Raw genomic sequence first — 22,962 nt, 5'->3', positions numbered from 1 at the left:
TTGGGATAAAGATACTTGGATTCTATCCCACGTTAGCTGTATGACCTTGGGCAAGTTACTTCATTTCTCTGGGCCTTGGTTTCCTTATCTGTAAAATGAGGACATTGGACTAGACAGTATCTAGAATATCTTCCTCCTCTAATATCTGCTATTTAGTTTTGAGCAGTGATTGACTCTCCCTTGTTTTTTAAATTTTTTTTTAATGTTTATTTATTTTTGAGACAGAGAGAGACAGAGCATGAATGGGGGAGGGGCAGAGAGAGAGGGAGACACAGGATCGGAAGCAGGCTCCAGGCTCTGAGCCATCAGCCCAGAGCCCGACGCGGGGCTCGAACTCATGAACCGTGAGATCGTGACCTGAGCTGAAGTCCGACGCTCAACCGACTGAGCCACCCAGGCGCCCCGACTTTCCCTTGTTGAGGGTGACCCATATAGCACCCACAGAACCCTGTGTGACCCCAGGCATAAGCTGTGTCTAAACTAAGGGAACCATGTACTGGGGGGGCGGGGAGGGGAAGTGAAAGTTCTGAGTTCCTAGTGTCCCTACTCGTGCTACCTCTGTTCCCACACTGGACGTCCACCGCCACAGGGATGTGAAGTCCACAGACCTCCTAGTCTTCTGTGTACTGAGAAGGCTGGAGGCCCTAGTCAACCTTGTAACTCAAAGAATCTAAAACTATTGTGTCAAAAATAAAGTGATGCTCATCTAGGTAATATCCTTTGTGCAGGATTCCTCCCCCACCGTCTGCAGTTTCACTTTCTACAGTTTGAGTTACTTGCGGTCAGCCGCGGCCCAGAAGCAGAGGAGCCTCAGACAAGATGTCAGAAGGTCAGTAGTAACCGATGTCATTCGCCTCTCTGTATCTCATCACGGAGGCATTATCTTATATGATCATCGTAAGAAGGAGGAGTACAGCACAGAGATATTTTGAAAAAGAAATCACATTTATAACTTTCGTCACAATATATCATTATGATTGTCTTATTGCTCTTGTTAATCTCTTACTGTGCCTAATTTATAAATTAAATGTTATAGGTATGTGTGTATAGGAAAAAACAAAGTATGTATAGGGTTCAGTACCGTCTAAGTTTCAGGTATCCAGGGAGATATCCCCTGCAGATAAGAAGGGACAACTGTATTCCTACATACTGAGTCTGGGCCCAGTGCAAGTCTGTCTCTGATCTCTGCTCCATTGCCTACAGAGCTCCCCCTCCTCACTCAAGCCCCTTCCTGCTGATGCAGATTCACAGTAGGCTGGCCATTGGTTCTGGCTGCCTGTGCAATGTTCACCTCGCCCCTGGGCAAGGACTTGTGCCTGAAGTGATCCTGTGAAGAGAGCCAACACTTCACCTTCCCCCCCACCCCACCCCCAGGCACTATCTCACTTCCTTTGTCCAGGTGAGTTTCCAGTATCCTCTGGATACTGGAAGTTTCCATAGGATACTGGAAACTCCCCATTTACCAAAGCTTCCCTATATACCCAGGCCTAAGAACATATTCCACTCCCGAACTGAGAACGGAGAATTCTGGGGGATTCCGGAATGACAAATAACAATACTCATCCTGAGACCTGAGTTCTACTCCTTTATCCTCACCTCCACCCTGGGGACTCGTAAATACCCTCAGAAATAAAAAAACGGTCAGAATGGACCAATTGACATCTTGGTTTTCCTCATTCGGATGTGTCATACTGAATTTCAAGGGAAATGTCATTTCACCTCCCATATTTTGCCAGATATTTCTTTTTTTTTTTTTTTAATTTTTTTTTCCAACGTTTTTTATTTATTTTTGGGACAGAGAGAGACAAAGCATGAACGGGGGAGGGGCAGAGAGAGAGGGAGACACAGAATCGGAAACAGGCTCCAGGCTCCGAGCCATCAGCCCAGAGCCCGACGCCGGGCTCGAACTCATGGACCGCGAGATCGTGACCTGGCTGAAGTCGGACGCTTAACCGACTGCGCCACCCAGGCGCCCCTTGCCAGATATTTCAATATGCTCTAATCTCCAAGGCGGAAGTGGGAAGGGAGGTGATGCAGTAACTTGAAGTAAAATAGGTAGAACTCATGAGTCCTACTTTCAAGGAATTTCTAATCTGCACTCGGTACCTATTGATGCATAACGAATCGCCCCCAAATGTAGCGACTTAAAACAACAGTAAACATTTATTCTCTCACACAGTTCCTGTGGGTCAAGAACTCAGAAGCAGCTTAGCTAGGTGGTTCTGAGCCGAAGGTCTCTCATGAGGTTGTAGTTAAGATGTCAACGGGGGCTGCAGTTTTCTGAAAGCTCAGCTAGGGTTGGTCACCTTGTACTGCAAGGTGACTCATGTGCACGAACTCAAATTCTGGCAAGTCGGTGCTGGCTCTTGGTGGAGGACCCTAGTTCCTCACCACATGGGTCCTGCCATAGAGCTGCTTGAGTGTCACCATGACATGGTAGCTGCCTTCCCTCAAAGCAAGTGATCCAAGAGGCACACCAAGGTAGAAGCTACAATGTCTGTTTATGACTCAGCCTTGAAAGTCACATATGTCGCTTCCACAGTATTGTATTGTAGGAAGCCATGTAGGAAGGGAACACAGAAAGGGCATGAATACCATGAGATGAGGATCATTGAGCTATCTTGGAGGCTAGCTACCCCATAATCCATCAAGGATTTCAAGGTTATCGTAAATAATATATTATGCTAAATAGAGGAGGTTGGATGTTTAAACGCCTGCAAGAAATTTTTTTAATGTTTATTTCTTTTTGAGAGATGGGCAGAGAGACAGAGTATGAGTCGGGGGAGGGCAGAGAAAGGGAGACACAGAATCTGAAGCAGGCTCCAGGCTCTGAGCTGTCAGCACAGAGCCTGGCGCGGGGCTCTAACTCATGAACCATGAGATCGTGACCTGAGCTGAAGTCAGATGCTTAACCACCCAGAGCACCCAGGTGCCCCCGCCTGCAAGAAATTTGAGTATGCTCACGATAGATCAAATTCCATACTTTTTCACAAAATGCCATTAAAAGAAACTAGACCCTTTGCCATTGCCCTGAAAGGAAGAAAGAAAGAAAGAAAGAAAGAAAGAAAGAAAGAAAGAAAGAAAGAAAGAAAGAAAAGAAAAAAAAGAGAAAAGAAAAGAGAAAAATAAAATTAGACCTCAGCAGATTCTATTTTCATTGAAACTGGTTCAATTTGATTTTTGAACTCCTTAAAAATATTCTTCAAAGTAGGCTGAGATTTCATGATTTCATGGTGCTCTTAATCTTTTTCAAAAAACATAGGCCATGCTGCTGTAACAAAGAGACCCACAGAGTGGTTCAAATAAAGGAATAAACCAGAAGGAGATGGGTAGGTAGTCCTTGACTAGTGGAGAAGTCTTGTATGGCTTGGTGGAAGGTGGCTACTTAGTTTGTCACTATGTCCCAGCAAGCAAAAGGAAGAAAGAGGAAGCCAAGGGCAATCAGCTTTCCTTTTTAAGAATATGACCCAGAAGTTACACGCATTGGTTCATTCACATTCCATTTACCAGAACTTGGTTATGTGGCCACTCCTACTATAAGATAGGCTTGGGGGGAGGGGGTGGCGTCTGGACAGCTCAGTTGGTTAAGTGTCTGACTGTTGATTTCAGCTCAGGTCATGGTCTCATGGTTCATGGATTCAAGCTTCACGTCCGCCTCTGCAGTGACAGTGCGGAGCCTGCTTGGGATTCTCTCTCTTTCCCTCCCTCTCTCAAAATAAATAAATAAACTTTCAAAGAAATTTAATTTAAAGGAAAGAAAGAAAGGCTGGGCAGAGTAGTATCTAGCCAACAGCCATGTATCCTGCTAAACTTCAGTGTGGGTAGCAGAGTGGAAGGGTCGTATTACTAAAAAAAAAAAAGAAGAAGAAGAAGAAACTGGACGTTGGGAGACAATGGTCTCTACCATACCTGCATATCTGGTTCTGTGGGGACAGCTTCAAGTGAACAATTTTAACAAGCCGTTAGATCACATCTCCAGATACATTTCAAGAATTGGATGTATATCCAAAGCACGATAGCAAGAAGTGCTATCTTGCTAGAAGATTATCTTGTTAAAAAAATTATTTGTCATGGCACCTGGGTGGCTCAGCCGGTTAAGCGTCTGACTTCGGCTTAGGTCATGATCTCACAATTTGTGAGTTCAAGCCCTACATGAGGCTCTGTGCTAACAGCTCAGAGCCTGGAGCCTGCCTCAGATTCTGTGTCTTTCTCTCTTTCGGCCCCTCCTCTGCTCAAGCTCTGTGTCTCTCTAACTCTCAAAACTAAACATAAAATTTTTGTTTTAATTTTTTAATTAAAAAATTGTCATACAGTTCAGAAATTAATTTTGTAATATCACTGTTATGTTTACCTTTGCTTTTTTGGGTTTTTAAATTTTCTTTTTATGTTTATTCATTTCCTGAGACAGAGACAGAGTGCAAGCAGGGGAGGGGCAGAGAGAGAGGGAGACACAGAATCCAAAGCAGGCTCCAGGCTCTGAGCTGCCAGCACAGAGCCTGATGTGGGGCTTGAACTCATTAACCGCAAGATCATGACCTGGGCTGAAGTCAGATACTTAACCGACTGAGCCACCCAGGCACCCCTACCATTGTTGTTGTTGTTGTTGTTTAAGTAAACTCTACCCCCAACATGGGACTCGAACTCATACCCCTGAGATCAAGCGTCACATGCTCTACTGACTGAACCAGCCAGGCACCCCACCATTGCTTTTGCAAAAAGGTTTAATTTATTCAAATAATATTTACTGAACTGGGCAATGTGCTAGACAACGGAAAAACTGAAGTAAACAAGACCCTTACCTCACAGAACTGAGTTTAGTGGGTGTGAGAAAAGACAGGATTGATTCATTTTCAAAAATACCAAATAAAAGCTGTGCTGTCTAGTTAACAGTAGGTTTACAACCTGTTGGAAATATATATGAACCCCCCCCCCCCATAATGGAGTCCCAATCCCTTCAACACTTTACTTCCTGGTTCTTCTTACCCTCTCTGTTTCAGAGGCTTATTTTCGTGGGCTTTGCAATGAGCATGTGTCAAAGACCAGAGGGAGGAAGGACTGAAAGACTCTGTCACCTCAGGAAATGTACATTTGCTCCCATCAGACTACTTTTTTTGTTTGTTTTTAACGTTTATCTGTTATTGAGAGATAGAGACAAAGAGCACGAGCAGGGGGAAGGGCCAAGAGATGGAGAGATGGAGAGATGGAGAGACAGAGAATCTGAAGCAGGCTCCAGGCCCTGAGCTGTCAGCACAGAGCCCGACGCGGGGCTCAAACTCACAATCCACAAGATCATGACCAAAGCTGAAGTCAGATGCTTAACCGACTGAGCCACCCAGGGTCCCCTCATCAGACTATTTTTTTACCTTACTACTACGCCTTATATGGGCATAGGCGACACCCGGGTAGGGTTGTAACTTCTGTAGTACTCAGCCAATGAGGAACCAGGGGCGGGACTTGCATACTAGGAGATAAATTGCCTGCTGTGACTGGCCGAGCATGCCTGTCCATCAGACACCTGCTTTTGCAGGAACGTTGACGAAAGCCTGGCTTCACTGTGCTCCAAGTCTCCGAGTCCCTCCTTTGATTGGGTCAGTGGGCTTATTTCTCACAGTGGGCAAGACAAACAAGAAGATACAGTGCAATGACTAGAAGTCTAGGGAACTGGGAGAGGATTAAGGAGGAAGTAATGTCTGTGCTGAGAACTGACCAATTAAATACATCCCGTTTCATTCAAAGAGCTTATCAGACTTTGAATAGATTTCAGATTCATCAGCCAGATTGGATAAGGTTTTAATATTTGCAGTCACGCACTGCAGCAGGTGATGATACATGCACCATGTTCCTTTAATTCTCCCAACAAGTCAAGGAAGGTATGACTTCTGCTTTACAGATGAAGGTACTGAGACTCAGGAATGTCAAGTAACTTATTGTGAGGGAGGCAGCATTCGAACCCAGGTTATCTTTCCAGTATAACATATGCCTTTTCTGTACAGATTAAAAGCATATTAACAAAAAGCAAACGTTAGCATTAAAAATTATATGGAATATGCTTTCATAAAATATTTACCGTTTCTTCTATCATATATACATCCAAATGTACTCACTTTCTAAATGTATTCACAAGGACTTTATAAATACCCTGTATAATTAAATTCTAGACTGTGTAGTCCAGACTATGAGCACAAGAATTCAGAAGAGAGGAGCGTGACTGAGAGTTAGAAGGAGTTGGGGAAGTTTGTGCAGGCCTTGATGAGTGCCTTCCAGATGTTGGAATCACAGGAGAAAACTAAAGATAAATTCAGCACATTAGTAAAACAATACTGAATCATTGAGCCTCAAGGGACTGACTTAGAGGTTGTATCGGGAAGAGGCTTTTTCTGATCCAAACAGGTAGGGGTCGAAGGAGGCTTCAATACCAATTTATCCACATTTAAGTGGCCCTGGTAGCTGTGGCCCAACTCCCTCCCCTTTTCTAGGAAAACATATATTCCAGCATTCCCAAGATCTCCCTCTCCTCCTCCTGTATCATCATGTTATCACTTTGCATATCAAGAAATATATATTGGGGAGCCTGGGCGGCGCAGTCAGTTAAGCATCCAACTTCAGCTCAGGTCATGATCTCACGGTTAGTGGGTTTGAGCCTTGCTTTGGACTCTGTGCTGACAGCTTGGAGCCTGGAGCCTGTTTCGGATTTGGTGTCTCCCTCTCTCATGCTCATACTCTCTCTCACTCTCTCAAAAATAAATAAACAATAAAAAATTAAATATATATATATGTATATATTATTTTCCTAATGCTAGTCTGAGGGCCAAATCAATGGACAGACACACAGTCCTTGTTCCAGTAAAGCTTCCAGTCTAATGGGGATGCAAACAGATAATTTAGAGAAAAGAATGGGGCAAACGTAGCCCAAAATGAAGCATAATTGCTCCCCTTAGATGTACTTCTAGCTATACCATAGAGAGGTCACGGCAAACTCCTTTACATGGAAGAGAACACCAGGCACGGATGGCACGGTCCCAGGCTGAACCAGGTTACTTGAGCCCCCCAAACCTCTGGTCAATCCAGAACAGTCACCTGGAAAAGGGGGAAGAGGCCTTCCCTCCACTGGAACACTGCCTCTCCTATCTCTCCCCACAAATGAGCCCTGAGTGGGAAGCTGACCAAAGGAAGAAGTAGGAGGCGCTGCTAGGGTCAGACAGGACCCGGCAACCTGGACCCGGGCCAGCGGAAAAACGCCATTGTCTCAGTTGCTTTCTCAACTTCCTGCCCTCAAACATCTACCTCACCCAACAGGCACACTGAGTGTCAGGCCTCCCGCTCTACGCTCTACCTCCTGGCGAGGAGGCATTGCACACCAAGAGAGCCAACCCCAGCGTTCTCCTAAAGTGAGAGGGAAAAGCCGCCAGACCCGTCCCCTGTGGGGAAAAGATGACATAGCTCAGGCTTTTGGATCACTAGAGGAGGATGGTTCTAGACCTTTAATGAAGATCCAGGATACACTTATCTCCCTCAGGCTGCCCTCCTTTCTCAGGGCGGTCATCGGAGGAAGATCAGGGGTTTTCTGGCAAAAGTGAGCAACAGCTGGATGGGAAAAGAGTGGGGGTGTGTCTCTGTAGGGGTCTGAGCCTTGAGGCATGTCACATTGGTGTGGTTTGTGGGAAAGGAGAATTCAACAGACTGGGTGGGGCGGTGGGTGTGTCCCAAGTAGAATGAGAGCGAGATCTACCAGAGCGCAGTTTTGTGAAGATCTCCAGGCTCCCGGCCCTACCAGCCCTCACCCTGAGCCCATTTCATGACTCTAATGAGACCAGATGCTCATTCCCAGCTGATTCCCATTCCCAACCACTGGCTTCCAGCTCCTTGGTCCCTCCCCTGTCTCCACACTCACTCCTCTGGCAGGATAGCCGGGCTTTTGGCTGGGAACCGAGCTCAAAGCGGAAACGGGCAGTTGGGAGGTGTGATTTATGTCTCTGACTTCACCCCAGGCTGGAGCCCAACACGTGGACCCTCCTCCCCTCAAAGTGTCCTTTTGGTAAATTTCCTCCTCCTCCTCCCCCTCAGAAATCTCAGGCTCTTCGAACGGGTCAGAGGTCATCTGGGGGAGCCTCCACCTCCACTACCATCCCCCCCTTCCACCGCCCACCCCCACCTCCTGCTGACCGGTGATGGAACAATCTATTAACTTTACAATCGCCCACAGGAGGCAAGATTCCCCTATCAACCCAAACAATAGGGAAGTCCCTCTGTATATCTAATTCCCTTCTATCCTGCTGTTGAGCCAGTAGTTAGTTGGTGAAACAAAGGGCAGCTAGTTCACTCAGAATTCAGCCTCTGGCCTCCCAGGCTCCTGTGGCCAATTTAAAGTAATTCCCCAACTCTATGATGATACCTTCTATCTCGAAAGGCAAAGGTATCAAGGTGCCATAACCGGTAACTGTCAGGCACCTTAATGTGCATATTCATTCCCTGTCTGTCAAGGGCTGCAAATTACACCCCTCTGTCCTTCAGCTAAGTCACTCCTGAAACCCAGAGCAGAAAAGATCTTCACAGGAAGTGAGAATCCCCACAACTCCTTCCAGGGTCTCCCACCTGGTAAACACTTAGAAACGTCCTAATAGCAATCTAATTTGGGGGGCACCTGGGTGGCTCAGTCAGTTGAGTGTCCGACTCTTGATTTCATCTCACAGTTCGTGGGATCAAGCCCCACGTGGGGCTCTGTGCTGACAGCGTGGAACCTGCTTGGAATTCCCTCTCGCTCGCTCTCTGCCCCTCCCCTGCTCGTCTGTACTCTCTCTCTAAATAAATAAATATTTAAAAATAAATAATGTTTTAAAAAAAAAAGAAATCTAATTTTGCCTTTTCCTGCTTTTTCAGATTCCTCATCAGTCAGATGGCTTTGTTAACTTTAGAGGGTTGTTGGCAAGATTAAATAGGCAAATTATTTGAAAGATAGAAACAGCTGCCTCATCAGATTGTTTTGAGGTTAAATGAGGTCATATACGCATAATGCTCAGATCTGTACCTGGTACTTAGCTAATTTTTCCCATAATACCTCAAAAATTGGGGAGGAACCTGAAAGTTTGCCCCTCCTAGACATCTAGAGCTCCTAGCCTCATTAGAGGCTCCTTGGATGGGAAGCTCAGATTCCTAGGTTTTAATTTCTGAAGGTACATGGTTAAATGAATGAAAGAATGAATGAATGAGTCCATCCTCCATTCACTCTTCTGGGGTCTGGCCTGGCCTGGCCTGGTTTCCTTCCCATCACCCCCTGCAGAGTCTCTCCCTCAGAGCCCTGAGCTCATCCTAGTTACCAAGTGTTTGTTTAGTCCTGCCCCCCCCCTCCACCACACACACACACACAAGGACTCCAACCCCCATGCTGGTTTTCCCCCACTGAGTTCTTTTTTTTTTTTTTTTTTAACGTTTATTCATTTTTTGATAGAGAGACAGAGTGTGAGTGGAGGAGGGGCAGAGAGAGAGGGGACAGAGAGAGAAGGAGACACAGAATCCGAAGCAGGCTCCAGGCTCTGAACTGACAGCCCAGAGCCGGACGCGGGGCTCGAACTCAGGGACCCGACCGACCGTGAGATCAGGACGTGAGCTGAAGTCGGCCGCTTAACCTACTGAGCCACCCAGGCGCCCCTCCCCCACTGAGTTCTTATATAGGCATCTGAATGTGTTGGAGATGGAACTTCAGGGACCATCTAGTTCAATTCCTTGGTTTAAGAAAGAAAAAGAAAAAACTGAGAACCAGAGAAGAGCAGAGTCTTACTCAAGCAGGAACTTCCAGGTCAAATACCTGGATCCATCCCAGAGGGTCCCTGCCTGCTGTCAGAGCTAGAAGAATTCTCATTCTCCTCTTCCTTTCTCCACCTCAGTAGGTAAAATAAGTCGCTATTTTTTAATGCCTAGAACAAAGCAAAGGCTGGAAAAGGGCTCAAGGAAGTCCCTCCACACACACCTGTGGTTTCTTCTTCATTCTTCCCTCTTAGCCCTAGATCTTATTTGGGGCCCCTTCTAGCATCCCCACAACCCTCCACCCCCACCCCAGCCCTCCAGTCACATTTATTTGGCTTCTGTCCTAACCTGCATATCACTTGCGTGTCACTCAACAATACGCTTGTTGGGTTTTGTTTTTGTTTTTTTTTAACGGACCAATGACTCTCTGGGAGTGTTTAGTCTGTACCCATGCTAATACCCAAGGGTCCTTAATGGGTCACATTTAACTGGCAGCTTCTGTGAGCATCACCCTATAAGTCACTTGGGAATTCCTTATGCCTCGGCCAGTGAGGCTCAAGTATTCCACAAAGCCAGTGGGTCAGTTTCTCCTAAAGTGAAGCCAGATCGCTTGGGTTTGAATCTCAGCTCTTCCACTTACCCTGGACTAGTTACTTAAACTCTCTGTGTCTTAGTTCCCTCATCTTAACAGGTTTAACAGTAGCTCCCTCATACAGTGGCAGTGCCAAGTAAATGAGTTAATATGTGTAAAGCTCTCATAGTATAGTACATAGTGTGTATTATAATATGTATAATCGTATATAGTATATATAACAGTAGCATACGCTATTATTATAGGAAAAGACAGTAACCCTAGGAAGCCCTGCCTCTACTCCCACCCCTATATATACCTGGGTCATATGGCCTGATTCCCCTCTTTTCCTGAGATCCCATTACCCTCCTCTAAACCAGTCCATATGGCCCCTGGGCAGTCCTTAATGCTTACCAAGCCCCCTTCCCTCCCCTGGGGCCCAAAACTGGATATGGGGGAGGGAAGGAGGAAAGGAGGGAAAAAATGTGGCCATTTTAGGGCAGAGGAGCTATTAGAGGGGAGAGGGAGTGGGGGCAGCAAGGGAATAGACCCAGAGTTGGGAGGCTCCTTATTGGGAAGGCCCCTGTCTAATTCTGGGAGACAGAGGCCAGGCCTGGGCACTCAGCCAAATCCAAAGAGCGGGCCCCAGGCTCTGTCCTGGCCCCGAAGCCAGCACTGGTGAAGGGACTAGATGCCCAGTTGCTTTGGGCCCTTCTCCACACAGTCACAGCACACAGACCCTACCCCAGTTCTACCCCTTCTGCCTAAACCTCCGTGACCATTAAAGTGGCCAGAGCCAGGAGGAGGACCTCCCCGCATGCTTGTGTTGGGGAGATGGAGGGTCTCCTGCTTTGGCTGTCTCTAGGACATTGCCCACCACCCACAACCCTCACTACCTCCCCTCCATGTCCAATACTGTGAGCTCCTCCTACAGGAATTCAGCCAGTTCTGGGGAGACCACTGCCAGTGAGGGGAGGCCCAGGGGTGAGTAACAGTTCCCGCGGGGATAGGGGTGCCCATGACTAATCAATGAGAGAGTGAGAGAGGAAACTTACATTCCTTGACTTGTAGGGCAGTGGATGGAGGTGGGAGGTGGGGCAGGGCAGACCGAGGCAAGGACAGCCAAGTAGGGATGCAGAGAAGGAAGCTAGGCTGCAGGGGGGGTGGGGGTGTCTCTTCAGCCCTGCTGTCTCCACATCCCAAGCTGCAGGAGGGGCAGGCCCCAGGTAACCAAATACCTGGGTCCCTGCTTGGTGCAGGGGCTTCCCATCTTCTGGCCAATGATCCCCTCCCACAGTTCATTCAAGTGGGGCTACTGACCTTGAAACGTGTTATGAGAGGGCCAGACTGGCATCTCATTTGCATTCCTCGGCCCCTATTCCCACTCTTCTAGGGGTCCCCGTTCCCAGAAAACTCAGCTTGGAAAAACTCCACTGTGCCAGCCTGAGAGCTACACTAAGGGCATAAAAGCGGAAATGAGCTGGGAGCCAAGGTGGCTTGGGGAGGAAGGAAGCCCGTCTGCCGCCACAAAGGAGTCAGGAAAGAGAGGGGACAAACAGCCAAGTGCTTCCTGCCCACTCTCTTTTCTACCTCCCCACCGAACACCCCCCCACCCACCTCTTCCAGAGTGTCCCAACATCTCAGGGCCTGGGGGAGATGGGGTAAAAGGGTGCGGAGACCCACACTGGACACCGTCTACCGCTTCCAGCTCCGCAGCCTTTGTGGCAGGAGGCCAGGGGCTACTCTCGCAGCAACCCCTGCATCCACTGCTGGCCGATCAGCCCCACGTCAGCCAGTTCCCGAAGCCCCTTGCCCCAATTTTTTCCACTGAGGAAGAAAGTGACCCATTCCTCCTTCTGTTTTATGGCTTGCTTTCTCTGTCCTTCCGGTTATCTGTGGTTGTAAGAGAAGGCCACTGGCTACAGAAGGGGTGGGGCGGTGGGGAAAACAGGCAGCTCTCATCCCTCAGGGAGCTCTCTCACCTCCCCCTGCACTGACAAGAAATCACACCCCAACTGTGGCCTGTTGACCACTCAGGACAGAGATGCCCCCCACACATGTATGTGCATACCGACACATGTGCAGGTGTTCAGACCACACACACACACACACACACACACAGATTCTCACCTCACGTAAACGTTCACATCACACAGGATCTTTTCCCAGCCCAGCCAGCACAAACAGTGAACATTCACGCAGGGACACAGAAACCTGGGCCAACTTGGGCCCAAGATCTATCCCAGCGTTGACTCTTCTCCAGGCCTATTTCTCCTCTGGCCTTGCTTCTCCATGGCTTTCCCTACAGAGCACAGCAGAGGTAAGGTGGAGCACCTGAGGGTGATCCATCCCCCAGCCTGCTGGTTGTGAAACTCAGTCAGCTCTGTCTGGGTTTCTGGAACCCAGCCCCCATCCCTGAGGTGATCACATGGAAAATGTCCAGCTGCGGTTGCTTGGAGAGATGAGCTCAGCCAGTCTGAGTGGGGCTGGGGGCCTGCATTCAGCGTCAGAGTTTCCACCTCAGACCTTACCCCTCCTCCCACCCCCAAACACCACCCCAGGGATTCAGGAGGAGGAAAGGAGCCAGAGGGACCTCTGACACAAATGTCTCAGCCTGGGACGGATTTATCAGAGGAGGAGAGACACTGAGTGGAGAGCAGACGAGAGCTGGAAGCACCTCCGGGTCTGTTTCACCCCTGCCCACACACTTCATGGAAAGAAACCCATAGAAGAGGAATGCAGGAGACCGGCCTGTGGTGTGATGAGTTCAGAGGAAGCCGACTTCAGAAATTGGTACCCAAGGGGTGGCGGTGAGGAGGACAGGGAACCAGAGAAAGAATAGTCAATTCAAGGACCCCAAAATGGCAAGAAACAGACAAAGCTAGGTCCTAAATGGGGAGCAGGTGAGGAGCAGACCAGGCAGCCTGCAGGCTTCCTGCCCACTCCAAAGTGCCTCTTGGTGGCCAGCAGAGTTCCTGCCCCAGCAGGAGGAAGGGATGGTCCCCCAGTTCTATCATCTCCCACTTGCCATGCCTCCTCCCTCCCTCCACAGGCTCCCTCTTCCCCCTACTTCTTGCCTTCCTGGCCCTTTCCCCTTTCCTCCTACCATCTTTCCAGGACCCTTCTTCTCGCTGCCTCCACCCCTTCTGTTTCACTGGCTCTGTTGTCCAGTCGCTCTGCCTGTTCTCTTTCCGTGGCCCCTCTCTGTCTACCCCTTTGCTCCTATTTCATTCTCCATCATAGTCTGATTCTCCCTCCTCCTTCTTCTCCTTTATTATTCCCCCGAGCATGGCCCACTCAACTTTGTACATAGTTAGCACTCAAAATGTAGGCGGACTTGGGTCAACCACACTTCCTATGTGCCTTGCCTGGTTCTCAGCACTTTAGAGTAGACACATCTTTACTGGTTAAAAGAGTGGAGCCGTGGAAGGTTTTGAGCTGGGAAGCAACATCATCAGAGCTTTGGTTTAAGGAGATTAATTTGCCTGCAGCAAGTGGGGCAAACTGCAGGGGGAAGGAGACCCTTCTTTCCCCTTTCCCCTCTCCCTCTCCAACTCTTTCCTTCCAACGCTTCCAGTCTTCCTCTCCTTGACCACAACTTCTCCCTCTCTCCCTTCCATGAATCTCCCCTCCTTCCCTCCCTGCACCTCCATCCACCCAACCTCCTTCCAACACCACCCCCCCCTTTTGTGACACATCTGTAAGCAATTGGCTTGTGGGGGGGGGGGTAGGGTTGTGATCTCTTCCCAGCCAGCTGTGGGGGTGTGGTCAGCCAGCCGTGGCTGGCTGGGTGTGAGGGTGTGGTCTGAAGAAAGGGCTGATCTCCCCAAGGTGAAAGCTTTGAGCTCCATTCCAATCTTTCCTCCCCCAGTCACTCAGCTCTCTACCAAACCCCATTTCCCTTCTTCCCAGATCAGTCTCTATCACACACACACACACACACACACACACACACACCTCTATCTTAGAGACCTGAGGACATGAGCCCTAACTAACCCCAACCTCCTAACCCCACAGTTCTGTCAGCTGGGACCCCCTAGCCAAGGCTAGATCTGAGACTTTGGCAAGGAGGTGTTGGGTGCCCAGCCTCTGAGCTGCTGGATAGCTATCGAAAGGGATCTATGCCAACAGGTCAGGGAACTCCTCCCCTTGGCTTCTCCCCTGGGGCTTTGAAGTCCAATCAAAGGTTGAGGTCAGAGGTGAGAAGGGACAGAGGCTCAAAGGGCATAGCCCATTCAACCCTTGCAGCAGGTAAGGCAGGAAGCCTGATATATGTTTGCGCTTGTTAACTGTGTACAACACTACCTTCTATTATATTATTATCTCAGCTCAGTAAACCACAGCCTTGGAGTCCAGAAGTTGGCTAAGAATCTTTTAAGGTTTGCGGAAGTTCCCCATCAAGCTATAGCTGTAGCAGAAAGGGAGAGGGCTCTGCCCGTACCCCCCCCCCTCCCCAGGAGTGCTCCATAGCAGTAAGTTCCTGAGTCTCAGTCCCAGAGACTTTCTGTTTTACCCTTCGGGGCTGGCTGCTGGCGACACCTGGACCCCCTTGCAGGGGTCATTGCGTGCCCCATTTACCCCCAAATTCAGCACCCCAACAGGTTAGATCTCTCTGAAGGGAAGGGCAAGGGATAGACCTATTCTTAGCCCTGTACATGATCCCTGGAAAACAAATGTGTTCATTACAAGGTGACGATGGACGGAGAGGAATTTGCAGCCAAGGAAGGAGTGTGTGTGTTTGTTTAGGGGTGGAGAGGTGAGGAGTGCAAAAGGTCCAGAGACTCATGGGGAGGAGGACTTCTGTCTTTTCATGAGAAGCAAGCAGGGGGCACATGCTGGCCACCAACCCCAACCTCATGCCACCGCAATTTTATTATTTTGTTAAGGAAACATGGCATACTTGTGCTGTACACACACACACACACACACACACACACACACACCCTGATGCCTGCCTGATCAAGGATGTTGTCATCTCTATATAGCCAGAAAGAGCTGAAGTTAATGAAACAGTATGTCCGGGTTTGGGGTGCAAATCCCAGCAGTCTCTTGCCCGGCTCCCAGCCCCTTCCAATGCCCTAACTTCCTGTCTGGGATTGGTAATCCTTCCCAGGAGAGGGCTGGAAATGGCAGGCAAACTTATGGAGGTGGGAGGGACCGCCTGGCTCATCTTCAGCCCTCACAGCCCCGATCGGATGTGTATTGGGAATCCTGGTGTTCCAGGTCCCTCCCTGATGGGCTCCAGATGTGCTTACATCTGGGAAGGCCATCCCAGGAAACTGCTGCTCCCGCCCACAGCTCCCACCCCGGATGGATCTCTCCTCCAGCCCCCAGGCCCTTAAGCACAGAAGCTTCAGGCACTCCTTTCCTGTCCAGAGGTAGGTACAGGGCAGCAAGGGGGAGAAAAAAGATGGAAAGTAATGGGGGTGGGGTGGGTGAGCAAATAAAATGAGGTCAACGTTTAGGACGCCCCAGAGAATCATATTTCCCTTTTAACTTCCTATCTGGGGTTGTTACATTTTCTGTAGAATTCTGTTCCAGGAAAAAAAAAAAAAAAAAGAATAGAAAACCGAAGAGGGTTTGGAAGAGAAGACTCCAGCTGGGGTGGGGGAAATTCCTTCCCATTGATCTGCTTGTTTTGTACTACCGGATCTTATATTTTTTACCCCAGTGTCTCCTCAGCCCTGCTCCTCTCCCATCAATGCCCTTCCCCCTAATTCCTGTCCCTCTGTCTCTCCCTAACCTAGCCCAGCTTGGGAAATTTCCCAGTTTGGTTCCTACCAAACTTATATCTGGTCACAGTCTCAAGCCCTAGGTTCAGAGCCCTGGAGCACCAAGAGAACTCAAGCATCTTATCTCCCAGGACTGGTCTTGTCACTCTAGCAAACATCTCTCATCTACCCCTCCCGTGCTCTGAGCAAAGTGGGGGTGGAAAGGGGCGGGTAGTCTGGGTTTATTTTAGGTCTAGGACATGGGGGAGGTCTCCCCACCAGACAGGGAGTGGGGGTGGTGGGTGGTGACTCACAGATGATGGAGCCATCAGTTCCCCTAGACTGAGACCTGAGTCAGGGCAGTGACAGAGCCCAAGGGTTCACATGGCCTGCTCCTGTCCTTTCCAATTGCTCTCTCTTAAATACACAAGCTCAGAGCAGTGCCTCGGTGTTAGCAGGCTCTGGACCCAGACTCCTGAGATAACTGGGCTTCCACTCTCCTTCCAGAGAGCCCCCTGCAGCTCCATAAACTTCCTAAGTATCTCTCCTTCCATCCCTCTCTGAGAATGACTCCAACTCATCACCCCACCATAGGGCAGAAGGAGCGGGACCCCCAGGCCAAAGCCAGGAGTCATAAACCACCTAACTCCTCTGGCCTGGCCCCTTTTGTCCAGCAAACTCTTACAATTCTTGTTTGTATCAAGCGACCCCGAGAACGTGATATTTGCACAGTCCACCAGGGTAAGTGAGAGCCACCAGCCTGGGGTTTCTGGCAGTCCCGGGTCTCTCCAGGCTACAAGGGTTGAGGGGATCTGTATCTGTCTTGGGGTACCTACAACCCATTTGTGTGTGCTATACCACACACCAGTGAGGAAGTTTTATTTCACGAAGACCTCACTCAGCCCAAACCACCCAAACGGGCTTCGTACAGACCCAACAAGGCTTGAATCTACTCCTTGAAATCAGGACACCCGGCCTCAGTGTTCTCAGAATTTCCAGGCATTTGAGAATCTAAAAGAAACAACCGAGTCTCGCCCCAGAGAAATCACATGCATACTTCCATCCAGTTTCAGAGGATTCATGGATTGTGTACCCCATCTTCCCCCTACCACACCCTGGGGACAGTGACCCTAGCTTAAAGATCCCTGCTCCAGAATCTTCCCCCACAGAAAGCAGCCTAGTTTAGAGCACTAAACTGACAGTACAGTGGGAAAAGCAACGACCTTGGAATCAGTTGGGATTGAATTTGAATTCTACTTCTGCCCCTTTCTTTCTGTTGATCTTGGCTTAGTCACTTCACTCCGTGGGCCTCAGTTTCTTGACAATAAAATGAGGATCATAATACATTCAATGCTGAAGAGTTAGGAAGAATTAAGTAGGATAAAGACAAGTCAAAGGTCAAGCCCAGGACCAGGCACAGAGCACATGCTAAATAAACCTTTATCAATACTCCCCAGCCCTCTCCCATCCCACTGAAACTAAGCATGGCTCCTGGCTTTAGAACTTGCACCACTACCCTGACCACCTCTGCAATTTACTCTTCTGGTTCTCAGGCTCCAGCCTTCAGGCAGGCAGGCTGGTGACAGCAGGAGCCTGGTCAGTGTCCTGCCCTTGCCCTTCACCCCTTCTGCCCCTCCGTCAAGCAGACTGTGATTAATAAGTGTCCGTCATCACAGCAAATCATTCCTACGGAGCAATGATGGGACAGAGGGTACCAGAGAGGTCAGATCTGAGAGAGAAAACAGAGACACTTGAAGATACACAGGCTGGGGCAGAGACAAGATGAGACATACACAAAAGAGAGAAAGCGGAGAGGAGACAGAACGTTTAGAGGTCAGCTGCCTAAGAAGAGAGGGCATTGGGTTGAGTCAAAACACTTAAGTTCTAGACTCACCACTAACTTGCTAGTCGTGTGACCTTGGATAAGTCACTTCATCTGTCGCCACCCATTTCCTCTTCTGAAAGAGAGAGTTGGGCTGATAACCTCTAGGTTGACCCCCTCCTGGCTGACCTTTTTAGGCCAGCTTCCAGACCTGGAGGGCTGTGCTGAAGCCGTTCCAACTAGGAGGGAACCCTAAGCCAGGCCTGACCCGGAAGCAGAGGAAAGCAGAGCCAGGCAAAGGCAGGCATGGTGAGAGGAAAGGCAGGAGGTGTTGGGGCCACTGGGAGAGGACTTATAAGGGCAGAGAGAGCCAAGAGAGGAGGGATATTGGGGAGAGTAGAAAAGCCAGCCAGAGAATGACTAAGGGGCTCCCGGTATAAACAGGAGCCGGGAATGGACAGGGAGGGGGCCTGTTTGAGTTGGCCAAGGCTGGGGGTGTGGAGTGGGGAGGAGGACTGGGGCAGGACACTATGTCCCCTGTCCCCCACCAGGGCTCCTGGGAGGAGCTGAGTCACACACCTCCCTCCCTATTCCCCTCCCCGCCCCCACCCCAAGCTCCCAAATCCTGGGAAAAATCTAAAGAGTTGGTGCCTGGGCTGGGAAAAAAAAAAAAAAAAACACGAGAGAGCTGGGTTCATACATTTGTGCTTTGCTGGATTATACAGCAGTCAGGCTGCAGTTCCTCTCTTCCCAAAGGGGGTTCTCAGCCCTTGGCTTGGGCAGTTTTCACCTAGAGGTTACCTTTGCAGCAGTGGTGGGCTTAAGATTCTGACCCAGAGATTCCTTGGGTTCCTCGCTTAAGAAAGGGTCAGGACCTGAAGATGTGAGGGTGGGATGGGGCCGGCATCACCCCACAATCGGACCAGCTGGCCTCTCCCTTGGGCTGCAGCTGGCTCTGGAGAGGGGCTTTTAAAAAAACAGCTGGGTGATTTGGGACAGGAAGTAGAGTAGCAAAATGAGGAGACTCGTGTGGAAGGAAAAAGCATTGACTCTGGGTACTTTCATTCTGAGTCCCCCAGGCCAGAGTGGGTCAGGGGCCTGGGGAAGAGAAGAGGCAGGGTTTGATTTGGGGGATTATTATTCTGGAAGGGGAGAAGTCCTGGAGGAAAAAGGCAGGAAGGGGGCGGGGAAGGAAAGTTTAGGAGAAAATCAAGGCCCCTTGGTCCCCCTCCCCCAGACTAAGATAAAGACTAGAATCCTGAAAGGTGATCTCATCACACAGAGCCAGGGCTGGGGGAAGGGGTGGGCAGGGGGTCACTGCCTTCCCTTGAGAAAGAGTCTCTTCCTCTATATTCACAGGGGATCCGGGGATAATGGGTTCTGGGTTCCAGCTTCCAGAACCTAAAGGTTGGGTGCATTTGCAAGACGCTACCACCACCACCAACCACCCCACCCCATTCTACAATTCTTCAGGCCAGTTTGATCAAGAAGTCACTGAGGGGCCCAAAGCACCCCCCTCCCAACCACTCCCAGGCTCTTGGTCAACTGCCAGTTTCTGGGGAGGGTCTCAAAAGAGGTTTCCATACCCTACAACCAAGAAGGGGGTGTCCTGAAGTAGAATCTTCCTGGTGAGTGATCCCCAACTCCTGGGTTTTCAATTCTAGCAGCTTGGAGGAGGGGGTGAGGGGGCGTCAGTACTCGAGGAGCCCCGGTAGGTCCCCCATCAGATCAGGCTGCCAGGGAGCACTCTGAACCTCAACTCCTGAGTCTCAAATCCAGCTGGCAGGAACCCAGGCACCCAGTGGCCCGGGAAGGCAAGGGGAATCCCAGTTGGCTAGATGCCAGAGGTGTCTCCTGTCTCTTTAGACCCCAAAGTCTCCTCCCTGAAGGAATGAGGGAGACCCCCCCACACACATATACAGGCTCCCTCCTCCCTTTAGAGGTGATTCCTTTCCTCATTAGGAAATTCTCCGCTCCCTTTTTCCGACTCCTTTTCCGAGCGTTTACGTTGTACATCTGGAAAGGAGGGGGGAGGAAGGAGGGGAAAGCAGAGAGAAGGAGGGGGGAAACCCAAACCCGCCCAGTCTGACCCAGTCCAGACAACCGGCCTCCAGCTGGGGCTAAGGAAAGGGGAGTGGAGAGGTGCGGCCCCCCCCACGCCCCTTCGGGGTGGGGGGCGCGGGCTCAGCGTTCCAAGGACCCAGGAATGCCCCCCCTCTCGCCCCCCCGGCCGGCGGGGGGAGGGCTCAGCCGGGAGTTTGGCAAACTCCTCCCCGCGTTGAGTCATTCGCCTCTGGGAGGTTTAGGAAGCGGCTCCGGGTCGGTGGCCCCAGGACAGGGAAGAGCGGGCGCTATGGGGAGACGGGCACCAGGGTTCCCTCTCCACGCCGTGCAACTGCGCTGGGGCCCCCGGCGCCGACCCCCTCTGCTGCTGCTGCTGCCGCTGCTGCTGCTGCTGCTGCTGCCGCCGCCACCCAGGGTCGGGGGCTTCAATTTAGACGCGGAGGGCCCAGCTGTGCTCGCTGGGCCCCCGGGCTCCTTCTTCGGCTTCTCGGTGGAGTTTTACCGGCCGGGGACGGACGGGTGAGTGAGGAGGGTTAGTGGCGGGATGGGGGCTGGGAGGGTGGGGGGCTGGAGACTGGGGGCGCGGCTGGAGTCTGGAGGGGACCAAGGCTTGAGTCTGAGAGGCGGAGTTTGGAAGGACTAGGGCTGGAGTTGGGGGCCCGCGCCAGAGTTGGGGGCCCGCGCGGGAGTAGGGAGGGGACAGTGGCCGGCGTGGAGCTGGGCGCCTGGAGTTTGAGATCAGTGGGGAGACATGTGTGGGGTGGGGAGAAGACACGAAACTGGAAGCTGGAGAGGTCTGGGCAAGGGTCTCGGGGCCAAGGAAAAGGAGGACGCACGAATGGAGAGCAGCGGGTCTCTGGCTGAGATCTGTGAGCTGCGGGGACCCGGGGCGGATGAGGGCGGAGAGGGGGCGCGGAGGCCGGGAAGGGCTTTTTGGAGCCCTGCGGGACCTCGGGACTCCTGAGGGCCATTGTGCGGAGGGAGGACGGGTCGTGGTAGAATGAGCTGTGTGTAGTAAGAGGGGAGTCTGAGACTGAGGGGGTCCGGAGGTTAAATGGGGACCAGCCCCATCCTCCCCTCCCCCTCCGCTCAGACTAGGAAAGACCCGGGAGGGGGATGGCGGCTCCCTCCCCTTTCTCCTCGGGCTCCTACTCCGCCCACCACCCCCAATCTCCGTTCAGACGAGGGGACCCGGGAACTTGAGGAGAGTCCCGGGACCCGGGCACTGGGGGCGCCGGCGCTGTGGCGGGCTCGGCCAAGGGCGGGTGCTCGGATGTGTCGGGAGGGGTGTGTGTGCGCGCGTGAAGGGGGGTGGGCGGTTTCCCTCTTCCTCTAGCTCTTGGGAGGAAGAGAAATGCCGATTTCCTGTAGCCTGTAGTCTGGAGCTGGACTGAGACCGGACTCCAGGGCTGGGGTCGGAAGCTGGGGAGACGCGGGCTCGCTGGGCCGCAGAGCGTCATAACATAGGACATCAAGGACTGGAGAAGTCTCAAAGGAGGGTCCTCATTCCCAGCTCAGCAGGGTGACAAGCAGACCGGACCTGACCGCCTGGAAAGTGGGGAGCCCATAGACTTAAGGAAACGGGAGTTAGAGCTGAGGCAACATGGGAACAGGAGTGTTTGTTTAAATGTGGGGGGTTGGGAAGGAAGAGGAGAAGGTAGCTAGCTGCCCCTGGGCCCGGCCAGGGGCTCCCAGGTGCCAGATTCCTGATCCTCCACACTAACTGGGAAATCCTCCTTCTTCTCCGTCTCTGGGCTCTGAGCTTTCCACTGGTCCCGGCCACCACCACCCCAACCCCAATGTCTCAGGGTTTGATAGAAGTTCTGTCAGAGGTGAGCTGTTTTTATATAGGATACAGTTAACTGATCTCTATGCGTTTTCTTTAATTTTTGGAGGAAAGGGGTTAATCTAGCTAATTCAATGGGGGGGGGGGGCACACAAATTTCTTCTTTGTCTGGAGAACGAACGTGGGGATGGGAAAAAAGAAAGATGATTAGGCCCCAGCTGTTGGTTCTGCGCTATTCAAGGTCCCCACCCAACCCCCACCCCACCCCCCCTGGCCTCCTGCCCAAACCCCATTGCATCACCCTGGCCTGGAGTCTCTGCCAGGCCTGGCCTCCCCCAGGCCCCCTCAAACTGCTTACCACAACCCTAATGGAATAGAGAAGACCCGGCAGGGAGGGGATGGGATCCTCCCCCATATCAGGGTAAATCCAGTTGTCTGGCTCTTAACCTCACTCGTACCCCACCCCCACCTAGCTAAAGTGTCATCTCCCTTTTCCCAACACTCCTTTAAAACATCTGGACTTTCCCACACTCCCATTCCCTAGGTGTCTGTCTGGCCCCTGGCCTGATCCTACAGGCCCTAAAAGCAGTCTTCCAAACCGGGACCCGCTTTCTCATCCTCCCCCACCCCCTCCTGCTCATCTCTCCTCCCAAGAGAACCCAGGTGTCCAGCTTGCACTCCTCCCCTCTCATTTTCTCTTACAATACACCCTTAGAATAGGGCTCTGAACAATCCACCTCCCCAGTGACCTCCCTCCCTCCACAGCTGGGCCTGCAACCCCTTCCTGCCCAGTGGTGACAAACACAGCCCCCACCTGGGGCCATCATCCTGGAGACGGAGGGCCTCAGTGTTCTTGTTCCCCCTACAACCCCTCTCACAGGAACCCTGAAACAGCATCAAAGGGCAAGGTGAGCACAAGAGAGGTTTATGTGGCAGGAAAGGGCCAAGCTTTAAGTCAGGCAGAGCTGGGCGTGCGTCCTGGCCCCACCACTTGTTCTTTGTGTGGCCTAGGGCGAGTTACTTAAGCTCTGTGTTTGTTTCGTAGTGTTTTCACGAGAATCAGACACCTAATTTATGAGCCTGTTCTGAGAACTAAATGAGACAATATATACAAAAGGCACCTGGTCCATAGAAGGTGATCAGTACACAGGAGGCATGATTTTTACAGGGTCGCTTTCTGTTTTCTGGTTTTCTCCTCCTTGGATATCACCTAGTTCTTTGTCTAACTCCCCCCCCCCCCCCCCCCCCCCCCCCCCCCCCCCCCCCC

At 51.1% G+C, this 22,962-nt stretch overlaps 1 protein-coding gene across 1 annotated transcript in view; it reads left to right on the top strand.

Moving 5' to 3' along the window:
• The first annotated feature begins 19,921 nt into the window (after positions 1-19,921).
• The window catches only part of ITGA5 (integrin subunit alpha 5), a 22,678-nt gene continuing 19,637 nt past the window's right edge, over positions 19,922-22,962 (top strand). The window contains exon 1 of the mRNA XM_049625657.1: positions 19,922-20,428. Within this exon, the coding sequence (XP_049481614.1) occupies positions 20,052-20,428 (377 nt within the window). The 5' untranslated portion in view covers positions 19,922-20,051. The remainder of the gene's footprint in view (positions 20,429-22,962) is intronic.

The sequence above is a fragment of the Panthera uncia genome, chromosome B4 (assembly GCF_023721935.1).
Source record: "Panthera uncia isolate 11264 chromosome B4, Puncia_PCG_1.0, whole genome shotgun sequence".
NCBI lineage: Eukaryota > Metazoa > Chordata > Mammalia > Carnivora > Felidae > Panthera > Panthera uncia.
Note: the sequence above shows the minus strand (reverse complement) of the source record. Positions and strands in the feature narration are given on the sequence as shown.